Source organism: Pollicipes pollicipes, unplaced genomic scaffold (genome assembly GCF_011947565.3).
Source record: "Pollicipes pollicipes isolate AB1234 unplaced genomic scaffold, Ppol_2.1 Scaffold_7231;HRSCAF=8579_pilon_pilon_pilon, whole genome shotgun sequence".
In the NCBI taxonomy this organism is placed as follows: Eukaryota; Metazoa; Arthropoda; class Thecostraca; order Pollicipedomorpha; family Pollicipedidae; genus Pollicipes; species Pollicipes pollicipes.
In genome coordinates, this window is record NW_023597034.1 from 10,504,357 (window position 1) to 10,519,378 (window position 15,022).

The 15,022-nt window shown below is 51.9% G+C and overlaps 2 protein-coding genes and 1 non-coding gene across 4 annotated transcripts; 2 read left to right on the top strand and 1 right to left on the bottom strand.

Annotated features, from left to right (window-relative positions):
* TRNAR-UCU (transfer RNA arginine (anticodon UCU)) lies at window positions 1–73 on the top strand. The gene has a single exon. It is a non-coding gene; the product is annotated as a tRNA-Arg (tRNA).
* A 2,325-nt stretch (window positions 74–2,398) lies between these two features.
* Window positions 2,399–4,618, bottom strand: msl-2 (male-specific lethal 2). The gene has a single exon (XM_037234499.1). It carries the CDS (start codon window positions 4,531–4,533, stop codon window positions 3,148–3,150), a length of 1,386 nt encoding a protein of 461 aa, XP_037090394.1. The 5' UTR covers window positions 4,534–4,618; the 3' UTR covers window positions 2,399–3,147.
* A 128-nt stretch (window positions 4,619–4,746) lies between these two features.
* LOC119110431 (trimethylguanosine synthase) lies at window positions 4,747–9,154 on the top strand. Of its 2 annotated transcripts, none has more exons than XM_037234258.1 (8): window positions 4,747–4,812; window positions 5,824–5,958; window positions 6,191–6,355; window positions 6,555–6,749; window positions 7,159–7,319; window positions 7,912–8,070; window positions 8,468–8,607; window positions 8,997–9,154. In XM_037234258.1, exons 2-8 carry the CDS (start codon window positions 5,855–5,857, stop codon window positions 9,114–9,116), a joined length of 1,044 nt encoding a protein of 347 aa, XP_037090153.1. In that variant the 5' UTR covers window positions 4,747–4,812; window positions 5,824–5,854; the 3' UTR covers window positions 9,117–9,154. The 2 variants fall into 2 exon arrangements, with proteins under 2 accessions (XP_037090153.1, XP_037090156.1); XM_037234261.1 differs by having other exon boundaries at window positions 4,807–4,892.
* The last annotated feature ends 5,868 nt before the right edge of the window (window positions 9,155–15,022 follow it).

Below are 15,022 nucleotides of genomic sequence, written 5' to 3' on the forward strand. Positions count from 1 at the left end.
GTCCCTGTAGCGCAGTGGATAGCGCGTTGGACTTCTAATCCAAAGGTCCCGGGTTCGAATCCCGGCAGGGATGGGTTTTGACAAGCAGCATACTTGAATTGTCTGTGGTTCGAAGTATGCACATGTAACAGATCAATACACGCGCACACAGCGCTACCAGTGGCGTGGTCCGGGAGCCTGGGCAATAATCGTGGTGCAACCATGTGCACAGACGCCGTGACGTTGTTCGTAAAATGAGTGGTGTCGCCACAGGCCAGTTTCGAAGTTTGCTTAGGAATGTCTTGGGCCGTTCAAAGCTGCTTTACCGGAAAATGGTTAAAAATTAAACTACCTGGAAAATAGCCCCTATTCAGCTTCGAACACACCGATGATTTAGGCGAGTCAACGCAGCGGTGTGATGCTGCCGTTCCATCACCGTCAATACCACCCATATACCGATGCACTGCGATGATTTCACTGCCTCACCGACTACGTCCCTAAAAGTGCTGGAATTGCTAAGGATAGTCCGCTACGTTAGTCCTCACTCCAGCAAACAGGGGCCGCGAACCATGGTCGATTCAAGCACACCGCTTGTCAGAACCCCATTCCTGCCGGGATGGGAACCCGGAACGCTTTGCCTTCATGGCTTGATCACATATGCAATAAATCTGGCAACCGACAGTTGATACCTTTGAAGTGGAGCTACGGCACCCCTTTCCTTTCCATTTTGACGACACGTCTAATCCCGGCGGTAAGGTACGATGGGGAGACCTGGGACATTTACGAGGCACTTGTGAAGCGCCATGTATGAAGTTCTGCAGCAAGCACATTATGAGAGACGGAAAGGTATACATACGTGCGGAGGCGTAGTTTCGCGAAACAAGATAGGGTTGAGCAATAAGAAATGGCTGAACCTACCATGGCAATACAGAAAAGCGCGTTTCCTCCCGGATTAGGCACAAGTTATTATCAAATTTAGGCGGGAAGGCTCCAGCCGCCCCATTCCCTAGCCCAATAGGATAAAATATTGGAGTTATTATTGTGTAGGTATTTAACTTTGTAAAAACTCACTGCTTTCACTGCCCGTGAAGATTCAAATTGCATAGCTTTATAACTACTGCATGCTAAGGCAGCAACTTGTCAGCGACGCGCATGGAAGCAGTAAAAATGCGCGCATGCTATGGAATCCGAATGCCAGCACAGAACAGAACTGCTGGCAATGTCTGCAGACAATCGATACTGCGCTCTCAAGTCCCGGAACAGGGCCTTAAAGCTAAGTAGGGTGTTCAGTTGATATTTTCTGCGAGAAAAACTGAAAACACATTTCAGCAGCAAACATTAATCACGGCGGCCCATGCCACATGCAGGTAAGTCTCCTCGTCTTACTCAACCTAGTGGCAGACGGACGAGGCACGTGTCCACATCAGTCCGCCTCTTCCCGCCTGACCCTCTTACTGAGCAGACGAAAACTGGTCGACCATTTGGGTCTAACCGCTTACCGGGTTGTTTGAGCCGTTGGATATTTGCGCATATGTGCGCCGGTTCACATATCCTGTTCGGAAACTGATTCCAAGTTCAGCTGACCGGCCAGGCATAGCGTGCAGGATATGATGCATCTGTTTGCAGGTCTCACATCTACTGTCATTTTGCGTTATAGGATTCTGGATGGCGAACCCAACCTAAGGAACACCAAAATTACTTATATGGTCATGGTTTCATGCAGCGCAACCGCTTCGGTTATTCCCGCCCGCCATATCTTAGTCTATGGTACCACTTTGATTTAAATGCCTTAACTTCAAAACCACATGACTTTTGGAATTACTCTCAATCTCCGACGGTGGTCCCCGCAAAGATGTAGCGGGACGTCTAAAGCATCCAACATATCCCCATACTATTTGTCATAGCCATAATCACTATGTACAAAACTACGACAGGTCTGTATCACTGCCCAAAATGCGTTGTCACTGGCGCAGTCGGCGGCCAACAGCCCCGGTCACACAGCAAGCATTCTCCCTGATCACGCATGACTGCACAAAACACGGCACATCGGCCGACCGCCCAGATCGGCAACGGCACGGTAACGCGGGGCAAATGTACGTGCGTCTGATCGCCTGGCAAAACAGAGCCGCCACGCAGAACGTTACTCTCATTTCACCTCTCCCACCGCAATCTTTCTCATCATGCCACCGAACGTTCCACTCTGAACATCTGGCCCACCGAGGGACTGGCACACCCCTCTCCGGCCGGGGTGCCCAGTAGGTGTGCTGGCGCACCTCTTAGCACAGTGTTGGCGCCACTGTAGCCTTACGAGGCGGTACGAGTTTATGTGCAGCGCGGACCACCCAGTTCTGAAGATTCGAAACTCGAAAGTCCTTCGCTCGCGAAATGGGGCATGCTACAGAGGTTTTAACGACAGTGCCCTGTTATGCCCTGGAGAGCGTGTATTTCACATCTCACACTCCACGGACGAGGAAACGTCAAGTTTCAATTGCACTTGCATTTCAATATATTTCGTCAATATTGTTACATCTGATGGCGCAGAAGACGAGACTGGAACGTATTTCCTCCTACAGGCATTGACACAGCTGCAGCACCCACATGTAACATGAAACGACCTGCTGGCATGTAAATGTAAACACTAAACACCAGAGATAATAAATCGCATGCTGAACTGATTGTTGGCGCGAACACGGCAGTCATTTCAAAAGAATGAATACTTGTGGTCTGCATGGCAGGTCACATAGCATTTTCAAGCACAAGACCAGCGTAATAAAACTGGAGATAAAAGCAACAATAAACAAAATACTAGGATGTCAAAAATATTCAAACTTGGCTAGTAAAAGTTTGGTCAAGTTGAGAAACAATTCAGGAAAATACAAACTATTTGCTTTGAAGCAAAGATTGCTTTCACTCCATACAATGCTCACACTTCCTTTGAACCATTACAATGCAATGGGTACATGATGAAAATAAAAACTCCAGCCAGAGTTGCAATTTGTACATAAGATGCCATCCAGCTCTACAGATGCTCTCAAATCTAGTCTACTCAGCCCACTATTACAGCTCCATTTCACAGCAATAATGCAGACATCTACTCACCTTAATGAAGATAGCCTGAGTAATGTTGTAAATTAGCAGCATGTCTGACAGCTAAGACATTGTATCACATCACACTTCTATAGAGTCACTGTTCTGAGAAGAGTCAGTCATGAACACATTGCTCCCAATGGTTGCCACAGGGACAGTATTGATGAACATGGGCCCTTGAAACACTGGATGTTGCATGTGAATGACATGATGAACTGGTGGCAATGTAGCCGCCTGATGGGGTGAGTCTATTCTCATGGGCTGGTACACTGGCTGCTGCTGCAGGTTCTGTGCAGCTTCTGGTGCTGCTGGTGGCTGCAGCACAGGTTGCAGCTCATGTATTTTGATGTTTTCTTGGTTTGGTATGTGAGGCCTCACCTTCTTCCCTCCAGGTCTGTGAGGATTTCTGCAGCCTCTGCACTTGCAGTCCATGCAAGCCCTGGACTCAACATAACAGGGGCATCTTTGGCCACAACAGGTGAGTTTTCCAGGTGTTGGTGTTGCATTTCCACATCTGCAACCTTTCTGAAGCTTTTTTCTTCCCCCGCTCCTTGATGCTGTGATACTGCCATTCTGCATCACCCTGCTGTTGGTATACTCTGGCCCAACCTGGCCAAATGAAGTAACTGCTGGATACTTGTGGTAGTTGGCTGCTTCCACTGGTGTCACTTTCATCTTTGCAGCTTTGTCACCATCACTTGAAAAGAACATTGAATATAGTGGATGATGGGCAGGAGCAGATGATGATGGTGGGGGTGGTTGAGATAGTGGTGAGGACATGTGGGACATGGCAGGCTGCTGGGAAAAGTGAACTTCAGGACTAGGGTGAGATGGCTGTGAATAGACTCCTGATGTAGACACTGGAATGATCTGTTGAGAAGTGATGACAGGTGGGTTCACTGGGCTTGATATATGAATATTGGCATGGTACATGACACCCTCATTGGAGGAATGCTCTGAATCAACCATCTCACTTTTCACAACAGGAACATCTTCAAAACTGTCTTCATCCTCCTTCACAGTCCACTCACTGGGCCCTTGACAGTTAGCTCCCTCCTGTATCAGTTCAACCAGACTGGACTTGCTCCCATTCAGTGAAAAAGAGTTCAGCTTCTGATAGATTTCAGTTTGTTGCAAATACTGACAAGTCTTGCGGAATGCTTCAACAATCAACTGAAGCTGTTGGTTTGAGATGTATGCAGAATAATCTTTGCAGTAACTGCAAGATGGTTTCAGCCTCTTCTTGCCACCATTGCAGGAAAAACAAACACTGTGCTGGCACTGACTATCAGATGGGCTTATGGGGTTTTCTATAATACACCCACAAACTGTGCACGCTAACGCCTGGCGCAGCTGCGGCAATAGCTTGTACAGATCTCCCCAGCTTGTGCTTTCTTCCACGGACGCCTCCACAACCAGCTTGCACAATTTCAGGTGCAGAGATAATGCATGACTAGAGGACATCATGCACTTTTTCGTTCACACTAGTCCACGACTCTACGGGTGCACATTGCCAACGTCGCCATGCCACAATCGCTCGCACGCCGCCCTGTCCAAATTTGCGTTCACGAACACTAACGTGCGCCACATTCAGAAGTTTGGTAGCAAAGGTAATGCAGCCACATTTATCTAAAAACGCAGGAAAACTGTGGACTGTTAAGTTTGCTTTCATTAGGCTTTCCGGCCGCCCGATGTCTGGTTGCCCACGCGGATTGTGCGATGCCCACGCGGGGCGGCTTCGAACGGGTGAGTGCGGTCGGAAGGGTGCCGCGCAGCGTCGCCGACGTCAGGTTCACATTCCCTGCCAGGGTCCTGCCAATTGCCAGGTCCGTAAAACATGACGTGTCACACACAGGATCTGGTTGGGATAGGGATGGAGCAAAACAACTTGAGGCAGGCATCTGTTGCAATGGGTAGCCTTAATACCATGGGACGTTGGAAGCTGGATCGATGAGCTTGGGGCGGCTTGATGCTTCTGGTGACTGAATAATGAGAGCTCTGAGTAGCGTTTGTCCCTCTGGTGGAGGGTGTAGGCTACCTCAAAAATGTCAAAAGTCCTTGCCTTGGATTGCAGCTTTTTACATCACTGGAGTAAGTCTTCCGCAAAGTCCTTACAGACAGCACAACGATTTGATCGCTGGTATTTATATTTTCCTTGCACCTGGCTTGACTTAAAATTTGCTTGTGAGGAGCTCTACCCACATATGTGATGCATGTCAACATTGAAAGTGCATTTGTCCATTGTTTGTTGGTTCTCTTATTCATGATTGCTCTGGATGAATGCTCCATTTTGTGTTTTCAGCACTCTGTGTTTTGTCTGACTGCCTGATGGACAGCTGAGTGTATTATGGGAACAGAATCTTAGAAATATTTCCCATTGATCACAAACATGTTAATGTGTAAAACTAGGCCATTGGGAGGTTTGTCACCCCCAGTGCCAGCTCAGCACTTGGGGACCCTGATCATGAACTGATCTGTAAATTGTGGCTGAGGTAATGCTAGGTATTTTGCATATTGCTAAATTGTCATTACTTGTATGCAATTATCAAATGAGCACTTCCGAAGCTGCCTGGTAGTAGAGTCTGTCATCCAAGTCTGACAATTGAGACCATGCCTTGAGGCTGCATATAATTTTGTGTTTTTCTAAGCTATAGCCTAATACATTTATAACCATTTTGCATGTTTTGCACTGTGTGGGCAGGATAATCTGTTGTGTGCATCTGGAATTTAATAATGTTTTGACCTTGGGTTTTGCAGGTAAATAATCAAGAAAAGCCTTTTTGGCAATATGCCATCCTCCACAGGAGAAATTACCCAAAAGACAGAATGCTTACCAGCTATTGTGAAGAGAGCAAGAAATGGCAGGAAAAACTTGCCATCATGGAAAACAAGGTAGGATACCTGACATATCAAGTACCAAGTATCTAGTCATCCTGGGTGTTGGTGGCACATACATGCTGAGCATGTCTGGGAGTTATGATTGGCTGGAAATTACCACCAGATCAAAATGCCTGGGGTTATATATATATATATATATATATATATATATATATATATATATTGTGTATGTATGTATGTGTGTACCAGATAAGCTAATTTAGTGTGGTGGCCCTTTCATTTCTAGGCAGCTGAAAGAACATGGTGTTGGTGCATTCCTTCAACAGCTGCTAGGTGTGGGAGGTACTTCTGAAGAGCAGAGTCCATCTACTCCACTCAGCTTGACCAGCAGTAATAAGCCAGCTCCAAACAAGGACCAAGTTCATGGGAAACCATCAGCCAGTGGAGAAGGGTAATATAAGCTAAAAGAAAAACCTTACTTTGTTCCCCAGTTTTGACTTTGACTTTGACTTGACTTCTCTTAAAATCTAAAATAACTTTAATGCTAACAGGAAAATGTCAACTTCGCAGCTGTTAAGTGAAGCATTTGTTCCAGCATAAGTGCCCATTGGTATTTCCCACAAATGATCTCAAGCATCCACTTATTTCAGAGATGGCCCTGAGGCTGTCAATGTGCCCTACCCCCAAACGCTGGTGCCGGTGGCATCCCTGCCAGATCACCCCAGCGAGGGGCGCAGGGGCGGCGTCCGGAAGCGGAAGGCGTCGTCGATCAGCATACCGGCCGAGATCCGGCAGTCACCTGAGCTTCGCAAGTACTGGCACCGGCGCTACCGGCTCTTCTCCAGGTCAGCCGCTGGCCGGATGGGGGCGCATTGGGAGAGGCAGTGGTCACACAGCCTCCTTGGGTTCCAGGCGTGGCTGGTCTGTGGTGAATCAGCACTGCGGTCAACACCTGGATGGCGGATGGGTGCAGGTTTACTGTAACAGTGGGCGTGGAGCATTTCTTACTTGAGCATTCCGAGATTAAGTTCAACCACCAGTATTCATCCATATTGCAACCAAAAATGTGTTGTGATTTGATGAGCACTTGATTGATTGCTTTCATACTGATCTGCCTGATGTACGTGGCTGTGCATCCAAGCATGGAGAGTGACGTCTATGCCGTATCAGCCCGTACTTTGGCGTTGACATGTAAGGGCCTTACCAGTGGGTTCGCGCGTGTCGCACCTGACCCGCGCCCCGGCCTTGACCCAGGTTTGACGAGGGTGTGCAGCTGGACCGGGACGGCTGGTTCTCGGTGACGCCCGAGCACATCGCGCGCCACCTGGCCGACCGCTGCCGCGCCGACGTCATCGTGGACGCCTTCTGCGGCGTTGGCGGCAACGCCATTCAGTTCGCGGCCACTTGCCGTCTGGGTGAGGAGGAGCGATACAAGGCGCCCGGGGAGACCTGATATGGGTAGATGGGTCAGATGGCTGTGAGGGGCCCTCTGCAGGAACGCGCGCACCAACTGACGAGGGGCATGCTCATCAGCACCCACCAGCGCTGCGTGCGGAGTGCGGGTGCACCCGTGTTTGACAGCTTATGTCTTGCCTTACGGCGGTGGTCGGAATGGCTGCTACGTGACCTAGGATATTATAAAGTCGCGCTATCTATGTTATAGAGTCGTGCTGTCCTAATTCCTCAGTGCGTTGTCCCCTGGCATGGCCCACACATTGGATCCGTATTCGCTTGCATAGTGACCTGGGTGTGAGTATAGCATCTTTGTTTCTCTCTGCGCATTCCCTTGCTTTTCCCTATACTTGTGATGCCTGTGTACGACGAACCGGACTCGCTATCCCCACATTTTCTCTCCGTCCCTGCACCAGCCGATCATCAGGCGATGTGCGCGCCTGTCCTAAGCCACCACCTAGCCCCACACGTTCGATTGCCGGTCGGCAGTCATCGCCGGCAGCTGGCGCCGCCAGAGGTCGGCCGGGTCCTGACGCGGCGTCTCCCCTGCACCAGTGATCGCCGTCGACATCTGCCCGGAGCGGGTGCGCTTGGCGCGCCACAACGCCGCCGTCTACGGCGTCCAGCACAACATCCAGTTCGTGGTGGGCGACTTCTTTCGGCTGGCGCCGCGGCTGCACGCGGACGCCGTCTTCCTCTCGCCGCCCTGGGGCGGTAAGGGCCGAACCGTCCCCGCTCTGAGCGGCCTCGCGGGAAACGTTTGTGGTTTTTCAGTCTTGCGTCAGAGTCATGAATGGCAGGTGTCGCGTGGTTGCCCCCTTGGTTTTCTGTCATGCAGCACGACAACGGAAATGTGTCGTTACAATATGTTCCGTCCTTCTCTCACCCTCCCCGCCCCGCCGCAGGGCCGGGGTTCAGGGGCGCCGCGGCGTACATGTTCCGTCCCTCCCTGACCCTCCCCTCCCCGCCGCATGGCCGGAGTACAGCGGCGCCGCGGTGTACGTGTTCTGTCCGTCCCTGACCCTGTCCTCCCCGCCGCAGAGCCGGAGTACAGCGGCGCCCCAGTGTATGACGTGTTCCTCCCTCCCTAACCCTGCCCTCCCCGCCGCAGGGCCGGAGTACAGCGGCGCCGCGGTGTATGACATGTTCCGTCTGGACGGCTCCATGGACGGTCGCCGTATGATGCGGGCCGCCCGCCGTATCTCGCCGAACGTGGCTCTACTGGCACCGCGCACTGCCAACCTCGACCAGGTGCGGACCGAGCCGCCGAGGGGCCGCACTCGGATCATGCGCGTGCTCTGGAGGCGCTTCTTGTGTAGGAGGCACACGATATACGGAACCACCGGCTCGTCGGTCAGCATGGTGTGCGTGTAAATTTGAAGTTTGCGTGATGTTCTTTAAGAATGTGTTCTATGATTAATTTCGTAACGCCCCGATATCGACTGCTGGCCACTCGGGATGTGCGCTGGCGATCCTCCGCTCGCAATGCTACTGACAGTTGTATGTGTCTGGGACCCAATTTCTAGTCGATTTGCCCCGTTGCATGCCCGTGGCCCAATACCCAGCATAGCCAACACCATGCAGCTGCACGCCCCATTCGATCTGACTCCTCCCTGACGCTCCGTCCGTTATGTGGTCAGTTAGCGGCGCTGGCCGGCCCCGGCGGACGGGTGGAGGTGGAGCAGAACCTTCTGAACGGCCGCGCCAAGACCATCACGGCGTACTACGGCGGTCTGGTCCGGCCCGCGCCCGCCTCCTGAGTCGGGGCCAATCCCCCCGGCCCGCGCCCGCCACCTGAGTCGGGGCCAGTCCCCCCGGCCCGCGCCCGCCTCCTGAGTCGGGGCCAGTCCCCCCGGCCCGCGCCCGCCTCCTGAGTCGGGGCCAGTCCCCCCGGCCCGCGCCCGCCTCCTGAGTCGGGGCCAATCCCCCCGGCCCGCGCCCGCCACCTGAGTCGGGGCCAGTCCCCCCGGCCCGCGCGGACGTTCATCGTGGTGTCGCTTGGCTCCGGTGGTGATTTTTTATTCATTTGCCACCGAAGAGTTTCGCTGCGTGTGTTAAGTGTGCGTATGAAGGGCGGGTGGCTGAGCTTTCGCCGAGCTAGCTGGGAGCTGCGTTTGTGGGCTGAAATCAGGCGGCGTGTCGGCCGTTTCAGAGCGGATTGCGCATCGTGGCGGACGTGCAGCGGGTTTTGACGCGCTCAACCACGGCATTTGACGTGTTCGCTTAATGATAATTGTCGGCCTGACAACCGGATGACAGCGACGGCAGTGGTGGACAACGTTTTTGGACCAATCGAAAACCGCAACTGTCTTTTTATAGCCATCCCATAAGCAACGTTACGCGTGCCAGCAATGCGTGAGTTAGCCTCGGTCCTCGTCGACACACGTGTGGTGGGCGACTCTGGGCGCCCAGATCTGACGCTCGCTGAGCGCCGGTTGCCTCAGAAGTCCAAGGTCCGATTTCACGTCTGTCTGCAGCACTGGAGCTCCCTCGGTGGGCGGAGGATCGAGCGGGTCCCGGCCCACTGCCGCCGCGTGGAGCTATCCGGGACAGGCTTTGCCCATTGATGCACAGCTCGTTGATGCAGCATGCCAAGGCAATATGTCCATTGATGCAACACGCCTGTTGGGCATGTTGCATCAACAAAAGGCCCAACAGACATTGATGTAACACGCCCATTAATGCACAGCTTGAGGTGCAAACGGGCAACACTCACGCTCTGGGGCCGCTTTGGCTGCGTTTTACCTGAAGTTTTTTAATGGGCTGGGTCGAGGAGCCTCTCTGTGATTTACGAGCCGATCTCTCAGCCGGACTTGTAGATCTCAGAGCAGATCTCTCAGCCGGACTTGCGGATCTCGGAGCAGATCTCTCAGCGTGACTTGCGGATTTCAGAGCCGATCTCTCAGCCGGACTTGTAGATCTCAGAGCAGATCTCTCAGCCGGACTTGTAGATCTCAGAGCAGATCTCTCAGTCTGACTTGTGGATCTCGGAGCCGGTCCCTCAGTCTGACTTGTGGATCTCGGAGCAGATCTCTCAGTCTGACCTGTGGATCTCGGAGCCGATCTATCAGTCTGACTTGTAGATCTCGGAGCCGATCTCTCAGTCTGACTCGTGGATCTCGGGGCCTATCTCTCAGTCTGACTTGTGGATCTCAGAGCCGATCTCTCACTCTGACTCGTAGATCTCGGAGCCGGCCGCCACCGGCATTTGCGGAGCAGGGCTGTCACCAGTCACGCCCTCGATGCGAGGTCCGGGTCAGTCTGACTGGTTGTCCTCCAAGCGCCCAATGCTGGTGACGCCCCTTCTTCAGAGGTCTGGGTCATACGTGGTGAAAATCCACTGTGGATATGCGACGCAATAGCCACGTGTCATGGCTGACGCTGAGTTATCTGCGGGTGATAGTCGACGTCCTGATCGGCATTGCGTTTAAGCTGTGTTGTGGTCGTGTGCGCCCATTATGACCTTACTATCAAATAGTAACGCAGGCAGGGGCCACATGGGGCACATGCCCCCCACCCCGTTAGGCTCCGAGGGGCCCCTCCGAACCTACGATAAGGGTCCGAAGGGCCGGCTAGGGGTCTTTCGGGGGCCCGGCCCGTATGGCCGGGCACTCAAATGCCAGCAGAAGGGCCTTGCGCGACGATCAGGGGCCTCTGAGTCAATAAGGACCCATATTGCGGTCAGACGCCACCAGTAGCGCACAGTTGGCCCCGTGGCGGAATGAGCTTAAGGGGTCATTTCCCAAGCAGGGACGAAGCCGGAGCCAACGATTTACATTGCTTGGGACGCCACAGCGCCTGACAGGGGTCATGTGTTTTCAAGGGGCCCCGAGTTGGCCAGGGGCAGTGTTCGAGGAGGCCCGAAGAGCCTGGGGGGCCCACCCGGTTTGTCGACCAAGGGCCTGGTTGGAGGGTTGTTGGAGGGTTTAAGGGCATAAAAGGCTGGTCGGAGTCTTGCTCAGGGGCCAGACCTGCGAAGACGGACCCTCAAATGACGGTCAGAGGGCCCTTTGCGCCGATCGAGGACCCCTGGGTCGATATGGGACTATATGCCGGTCAGGTACCACCGTACCACAAAGTGGGCTCGGTATCGGTATGGGCTTGAAGACTTGCTTTCCAATCAGATCTGAAGCCAGGGCCACCGATTTACGCTGGTCTTGGGCCTTGTATCTGTCAGGGGCCTACAGCGCCTAACAGAGAGCCCGTGCTCGCGAGAGCCCGAGCCGACCAAGGAAAGTATTTGATGAGGCCCGATGAGGAGCCGAGGCAAGCCACAGGAAACGATTGTCAAAGGTTCGGTTGGGGGGTCATAAGAGCCCCAAGGACAGGCTGTAGGTTACATAAAGAATCGAGGCCCTTACGGTTGGGACCTGAAATGTCAGCCAGATGTCCTCTTGCACCGTTTTAAGAACCTCTGAGACAATGCGGGCGTCTAACTCGGTTGGATACCCCGAGCACCGAACAGTCGGCTCCATGCCCGTCTGAGCCCTTGAGACCCATTTATCAAGCAGAAAGGAGGCCGGGGCCCGCAGTTTGCAATGTTCGGGATCCCTGACGCAACGAGGGGCTCCTGTGTCGGTTAGCATCTTTATTATTTATTCAAATGTCATGGCTGCTATGCTGGCGATGCATCCAGAGCTGTTTATCACTGGTGCACAATCTTGCCTGTTCGACTGGTCTGTCATTTGGCAAATAAGGCTTTCCAGCTTCCCTAGGTTATTCGTTCATTTCAACATTGTTTTTCCTGGGAGACAAAATTCCACGAGCCGGTAGGTATTTTGGGTTATTAAGGAAGCATTCGCCTCCACAGTGTAGATGCCAGATTACGGCGTGAATGCAGGCCGGTGAGAATTTTGAAAGTGGACCGATGGCTCACGGTGCGCCAGGTTTTTCATGTGCCTTCATTTCGCTGGCTGCTTTTCAAGAAATAAGATTTGTCACAGCATTTTAGGCGGAAACAAATTCGGAAGCTTGAAGCTGATAGAAACAATGTGACAAAATCCATAAAACTGGAGATTCTCTTTTAAGAATCAAGCCACATAATAAGGCCCTCCAGTCACATGTTCCTCATCTGGGCCCTGCTCCTGTCCGCCGTCGGTGGTCACTGCCCTGGCCTGGATGCCTCCCGCATGACTGACTGCGAGCTGATCGTGAGGCTTCTTTGTTGCACACTTTTGGATCAGCGTTACTTTTACATGGTGTATGAAACATGTGTTGGACACCTCATAGTATTTTCCCGAATTATCGTCCCTTATACCACGCCATCGCAGAAAAGTAGTCTCCGGGAAGCTGTCTGCCTTATGTATGGATTGGCCCAACGGGCACTTCATTGCCCATCATGCAACGTACGCGACTTGATCTGTTTTTGAGTGTAGGCGAGGGCGTAGCCAGAGCCTTGCCAGGAGGAAACACAGGGTTGACAAAAGCCCATCTTATGGCGCCCCCCCCCCCCCACAAAGAATCCCCGGATATGGCTTACTTGTTAACAAGTGACACGATTTTCTTCGTTGAAATTGCTATTTTCACCTTGTAACCAGAACAGAAACCAGGAGCTGCCGCGAGCTCGATTCTGTTTGCATTTTGAGGTCAATAAGCTGCAGAAATCAGACGTTGAACGACCGCATGGAAGAAATCACCGGCGCTTTTAATTTACAATGGTTAGCTGACTTGTTCTAAACCGATAGAATTCAGAAGCTTTGTCAATTTTTTATCTGGGTTCTATAGACATTGAGGACATCGCGAAAGTAGATTGTAGGTCGATATGCTTTATCCAAATTTGAAGATGAAAATTTGATTGTAAATCGAGTGGTCCACAATGTGTATTAACATGGCCAGGCCTTGTTTGCCTGAAAATGTTCACCATTCAGTCAGAATGGATTAGTGATACAATTCACGGAACGTGTTTTTTATCATTCTCGCTCGCGAATCTTAGCAACAAAAGCCTCCACACCAGGCGTTGCAGTCTTCATAGTCCGCGGAGCGTTAGCCCAGTAGCTAACATATAGCCGTGGCCCGCCGGTGGACGAAAATGATGACGCTTCTGAAATGATTACCTTCAAACACTTTAATCAACTAGTTGCACAAGTTGTGTGGCGTAATTTTGAGCATGCACACTCAAAAGTTGTACAAACACAAGCCTCGACTCGAGGCGTTGCAGTCTCCGTAGGCTGTGCAGCGTCGGTCTGGCAGCTAATATTAAGTTGTGGCGAACGGGTGAACGAAAATTACGATGTTTTGAGAAAGTATCTCTGGACACTTCATGACATCAGGTCTTGTATTTAGAAGGCAGGCTGATGGCATATTTCACGCGTGCAATTTTTAGATTGATGAAAAGAACGGATTGGCCCCTAGAGCACTGCGAAGTGGGACTGGAATCTGGTGGTTGAACTGGAAGGGTTAAGGTAAAATCTCTATTTTTCGTGTTTCCGCAGCTACTTATCTGTCCAGAAGACAGATTGACACGGCGCCCGCCGTCTAGTGGCACTTGCAGTGGCCGGAACTTATCCGTTTTACCGAAGTTCCAACCCAGACCATCCTTGTCCTTGCTCTCGAGGTTGCGGGCGGGCATGTTCAAGCCTTTTGATGTAATTTGCTTCAATAACACATTCTGAAAGAAATGAACATTCTCAGGGAAACATGGCATGACCCTGCTCGTTTTTTTAATTCATTTCGACTCGTGCTTTTCAACAAGAATGAGAGCCCCACTCTACTCAACAATAATGAGACCCCTTATTTCCTTCCGGGTAAGGGGCCTCTTGAGTAGCACACCAGGGGTACATTACCATTTCCGGTCCAGGGCTGAAGGGCTATTCCGTCCTATCGTGAAGTGTCTTCTGGCTATCATTGTGGTGGCACGGGGCGGGATCTCCTGGTCGATTCCGCGGTCATTAGAAGGATATATTATATCACATTGTTCCCATCCCTGACACGGGAGGCCTTCTGATCCGCGCAGTTAGCTCCAGATCAGCACAGGGACCCTCATTGACGCAACAATATCCCTGATCACCGCAGGCAGTCCGATACTTTTCACATAGACTCCAGTTCCATTTTTTTCTGTGTTCTTCAGATATATTGAGTTCTCCCTGATTGTAGATTGCAGATGAAATGGGATTCATGATTTTTATTAGCATGGCTAGCCCATATTCTTCTTATAATGCTCAAGATCCTGTCAGAGCTGATGAGTGATAAAAAACTACGTAATATACCGTTGAACATGCGTGCTCGCAAGTCATAATAAAAGCCTCGGCGCCCGGCGTTGCAGTCTCCAGGCCGTGCGGCGTCGGTCTTGCGGCTGTACTACTAAGTGATGGCCAATGCGCAAACGGAAAAGATGATGCATCTTAAGGGAGATAGCTGGTGAACTAGATAAATCGGCATGCATGTTTAATGCAGTGCAAAAGTAAGCCTAATGCAACCTTAATCTGAAAAGTGGGGGGGGGGGGGAGTTAACAGTTAACATTGCTGCCCCCCCCCCGCACCTTGAAAAGTACAGGGCCATGTCTCCCCTGCCCCCCCCCCCCCACCCCTGTTCATACGCCCATGTTCATGCGTCGATCCGGGGTCAACCGCGCGGGTCAGGGGGCCCCCGGCGTCAGATAGCGGACCAATGTGACATGAAGCATCCCTCTCAGGGCCTCCGGATTGGCCAAGGATGCTGCTCCGTGTT

What these genes read in the sequence shown, in the direction of transcription:
- msl-2 (XM_037234499.1), bottom strand. Translation starts at nt 4,533, where the DNA reads ATGATGTCCTCTAGTCATGCATTATCTCTGCACCTGAAATTGTGCAAG.
- LOC119110431 (XM_037234258.1), top strand. Translation starts at nt 5,855, where the DNA reads ATGCCATCCTCCACAGGAGAAATTACCCAAAAGACAGAATGCTTACCA. An exon ending in CGCTACCGGCTCTTCTCCAG is followed by an intron (nt 6,750 to 7,158) that starts GTCAGCCGCTGG and finishes GCCTTGACCCAG; the next exon opens with GTTTGACGAGGGTGTGCAGC. An exon ending in GCACTGCCAACCTCGACCAG is followed by an intron (nt 8,608 to 8,996) that starts GTGCGGACCGAG and finishes TTATGTGGTCAG; the next exon opens with TTAGCGGCGCTGGCCGGCCC.